The sequence below is a fragment of the Loa loa genome (genome assembly GCF_000183805.2).
Source record: "Loa loa unplaced genomic scaffold supercont3.93, whole genome shotgun sequence".
Classification (NCBI taxonomy): Eukaryota; Metazoa; Nematoda; class Chromadorea; order Rhabditida; family Onchocercidae; genus Loa; species Loa loa.
In genome coordinates this window covers 105088-109492 of record NW_018108273.1, presented here as the reverse complement: position 1 = coordinate 109492, position 4405 = coordinate 105088, and the positions used below count along the sequence as shown (strand labels likewise).

Sequence of the window (4405 nt, the reverse complement as noted above, 5' to 3'; positions counted from 1 at the left end):
TGTGTGTGTGTGTGTGTTTTGTGTGGCAAAAATGAAATAAATTTACGAAAACGTAAGTCAAATAACTCTTTCGAGTTTTTTTTGGCTGTAAAATGCATTTTGCTCCATGTCCTTTCTTTTCTCATTCTAGTTGGTCTTCTTTTCTCTTTTTTCTTATCCCATTCTAATTCATCTCGTTCTTCTTTTCTCTAAAAAAAGTTTGCTATTCCAGTTGCATTTTCGTAAATTCATTTCATTTTTGGCACACGCATGCTATGTAGTTAATGAGAGTTATTTTTCTGCAGTCAAAAAAGTATATTTTAAATATGACTTGGAACACGTTTTTGGACTTTTTCAAAACTGTTTCGATTCCCTTATGCATCTTGAATTTTTCAGACAAAGTGAACGAGGAAGCAGATGTGATGTTGAAAATGACAGCGATCATCTCAGCATCGATTCTGCCACTAAAGGTTTGCTTGTCAAAAATTAGGTTTAAGCATTACTTATTATGAAATTTGTCTTCTCATTTTCTACTTTTACTTTATACTATTTACTTTATACTTTATACTAATAATGGTTTTAATTTGTTTTATTAATTTCCTTTTTGGAATTCGATGGCCGATTGTTGTCATTCACAATGAGGTTTTTCGAATTGTGTTCTATTTGTTCCAGAACCATTGAAATTCCGTGTTCCGCACTCGTTTCTTAGATTTGGTGTCGGTGGAAAGGTAATCATGCTAAATGTTCAGAATTCGGAAAATATCCTAGAAATACGCGATCTGAAAAGTTTGTTTAGTAATCATAAACTGTCGCGTATTTCGAATGCCATTGAATCGTTCCGAGGTATAGTTTAATTTTTCATGGTAAAGACATTTTCCCAACTTCCTAATTGAATCAGTTGAACAAACTGGTTTGGGGTCGTAATCGTAAGCACCTTTTAAGAAATTTAAAAACCGTTCTTGAAATAAACTCACGTTTTCATTTTTTACTTTGAATTATAAAAAAACTGTTAGTGGTTCATATAAAACTTTTGAATCAACTCCTGGTTGAATATTTTTTTCACTGCAAAGAAAGGTTGGATGTGAAATATGTATTCATATCTAGCTTTTCTTGCTATATCCTTATATTTTATGTTACCTATATTCTTATATTTTAATCTTTCTGTGACTGCTGGTTTTCAGGTCCTCTTGTTGCCGGATTTACTCCAACTCATTCTGTGCACCTTTATGTACAGCGTCAAATTGAACTAATTCTGAAGTCGGAAGCGTATCTTTTGAATCCATCAAATAGCTTGGAAAGTGACTGTCTTTTAATATGGCAGCTTTTGGAAATGCTTGTGCAGCAACAAGGAGTGTGTTTTTGACTTTGAATTAAAACATTTAATTTTTTAGTGCATGGCCTTTTTCATTTGAGTAACAAAAACTGCGTTAACTCTAATGATGATTTAGCGAGTAACGGGTCCGGATTTATCGCGATTATTAATGGCCACTTGTGATGTGTCAGAGCAGCGACGACATGGGAAGGAAAAGTCAAGTCTGCATACTCCTGCAAACTCCAATGAACGTTTTGTGGATTCCAAGGCATATGATCGTTTCACACAACTTCTGCTAGGTGGCCATATTATAGTAGGTTTCATATATTATTCTACAATATCGAAATTAACTTGCACAAACTCAAATTTAATTTTTTGACAATACTCGAGTTTTTTGGAAAGTAGGTAGGTATTTGTAATCCTGGTAATATCTATATTTGTCCTAGTGTTCGTAGAGAGAAATATGAGTGTCATGTTACATTTGGAAATTCTTTGTGACTTAAAGGTCCTTATCATCCTGATTCTTTATAGCTGTTGATATTGGCATGGATGGCGACTACCAAATATTAGCCAGATATTATAAGATGATCTTGCGAAATCAAGTTTTGATAAGAAAAAATTCTTGTAGGAAGCTCTTGAAAGTGCGATTAAAGACGGACTGTATTCGGATGCAATGATTCTGGCACGTCGTATGTGTGTCAATGAACCACAAGAACTTGAAAAAATCGAGACAGCCTTTTTGTCGCATCGATCAGAGCTGAATCCTGTAATGACTCTTCTCTCAGTTGCAAATGGACAACCGGCTCCGGTTTTGGTGAGCTTCGCCCTCTGATTAATATCATCCTTTATAATGTTTCCAGTCCCACTGATTTCAAATTACTGATCGATTAAGTGAGTTTTAATCATTTTCTCTAGTTATGTGTGCATATCTTAAATTAAAAATAGATGAGTGGACTAAAGCGTGTTATCCCGGATGTCATCAGTTATAAAATATGGTTAAGTAAATGTTTTTCTAGACAAGTCCACCGATGGACGAAGTAGATAGCTGGCGTTCACATGCAGCTATAGTACTAGCCAATTTAAATACTCCAGCAGCTCTTGGAACGGTGTATCAACTTGGTTGCGTGCTCGCTCGTCGTGGATTGCATGCTGCGGCGGATTTTTGTTTCCTAGCAGTCAACCTTTTGATACCTAGCTATAATCCGTTTCAACCAGTACCTAGAAGGTGTATCTTTTTCTGTTTAATTTTTCCCTTTCGAAATATTGAAATTTTTTATCCACGGTGCTCTTATTAAGCGAATTTCATAACTGAAGTTTTCAGCGAAGATATGAATGCAGATGTTCGTCGACACATAATACTTATTCATGCAACTTTGCCAGGAGAAGAAATGGATTTCAAATTTTCTAAAGGGTGATAAGAATTTTTTGTCCTTCTGTTTATAGAAAAATTTCCTCAGATACTTGCGTATAGTTCTCAAAATACGGCAATATTACTATCATTTGTGTCAGTCCCCTTCTCCATTTTTCTTGAAGTGTAAGATTGCATCTGTGGCATTACCATTTTTTTTTAATGTTCCTCTAAGTTACATAGAGTTTCAGCTTCTCGATATTAGATTTACATGCTACGGAAATTTTTCAATATTCCATTAAATTGGCCAACAATGGGTTTCCGGTAAATTCCAACGCATCACTTGTATATCAGCTACTTCGTCTGGATTATGCGGAAATGGTTTCGGAATTTGGGAATTCTGCAATAGATGCTTTCCGATATTGCGTTGAAATTGCGAAGGAGATTTGGGATCGACATCATGAAATTGATATCAGACAACTTGAACGGCTTTACGAACTCGCTGAACGGTGTGCATTATACATTTTTTGTTTGTCTAATTTGTCTCTAAACTTCAAAATCATTCCTTTCATGATACTAATCGTGTATACTTCTGCAGTGCAAAATAGGGTGTCCCTAAAATGCATGCAGAAGAAGGAAATAAAATGGTGTGATTCTTTTTCATTCAGACATTTTTTCATCTGTCTGTGAACCTGAGATTTATGAGCATATTTTTAGTTTGAAATTTGTGGCATCCGCAGACACAAACAGTACAACCTGGATTCCAGCCTTGCGATCTTTCATAGATAAGCAACAAATGATTGAGGAAAGTAAAGTGGTACAAGATGATTCTGCGGCAGTTATCGATCATAATACCGAAGATGTATCATCGCAAGTAATTCTTTTTCTGTTATAATTAAGGAAAAGTTCTCCAAAAAATTGAAGTTTTGATTGGTTGCCTATAATCTTATTTATGAATGTCGAAACCAATCATTTCAGATCAAAGCTACGGAAGATTTCATTGAAGACAGTGGTAGCCAAGCGAATGACTTCATTAAGTAGGTTTTTATACTTCTGGTCATGTTATAGGATTTATCCGTTTTTAAAACTCATAAATTATATTTCATCTGAACGAAATTATTCTTTGATTATCATTACAGTACGCCAACATTAGGCTCTCAGACGATCAAATGGCAGATTGGACAGGAGGAAGTCACCATCTCAACAGTCCCGGTCAATCAACATGAAGTAGAAAATCGAAAGCCTGAAAATACAGGTTGGGTTTGAGAATATTGAGGAAAACGAATTTGTTTAGCAAAGATATAGCTATATTTTATGCCTTTATGTTTCAAGTGTAACTGGTTCCATGTTCTCCATCATCTTTTACAGCACTGTAAACTCGTTCATTGCTTTCATTTCCTCAATTAACCATTTAGATTTAAATACAACATATGAATCTACTCTTTCTTTATCTTTCACTGTAGCTGTTGTCCACTTATTATTTAGAGTTGTGAAAACTGCATATTACTATCTTTCAGAATATCGTATGCAGCCAGAACAGCTGCAAAGAAGAGTTGAAACATGTAGCAATACGAACATATCCGTAAATCCTTCCCAGGTACAGTTTTGAATCTATCTAAATAATCGAAGTGTTTCAAGTTTTCTGTTTGAGTATTATATTGCTTTTTTTGTACTTTCATAATTTTTATGAATAATTCTTCCTTTATGATCATGAAAGTGGAATGGAAGGCAATGAGTATAAAGTATTTTCTATTTCAATGAATATA

The 4405-nt window shown here is 34.6% G+C and overlaps 1 protein-coding gene across 1 annotated transcript in view; it reads left to right on the top strand.

Annotated features, from left to right (window-relative positions):
• LOAG_17564 (hypothetical protein) overlaps positions 1-4405 on the top strand; it is a 14255-nt gene that overhangs the window by 6907 nt on the left and 2943 nt on the right. Inside the window, exons 19-30 of the mRNA XM_020450224.1 lie at positions 376-449; positions 652-822; positions 1161-1330; positions 1428-1604; positions 1920-2105; positions 2308-2516; positions 2613-2702; positions 2891-3148; positions 3357-3513; positions 3618-3676; positions 3779-3894; positions 4157-4236. Coding sequence (XP_020306133.1) covers positions 376-449; positions 652-822; positions 1161-1330; positions 1428-1604; positions 1920-2105; positions 2308-2516; positions 2613-2702; positions 2891-3148; positions 3357-3513; positions 3618-3676; positions 3779-3894; positions 4157-4236 — 1747 coding nt within the window. The remainder of the gene's footprint in view (positions 1-375; positions 450-651; positions 823-1160; positions 1331-1427; positions 1605-1919; positions 2106-2307; positions 2517-2612; positions 2703-2890; positions 3149-3356; positions 3514-3617; positions 3677-3778; positions 3895-4156; positions 4237-4405) is intronic.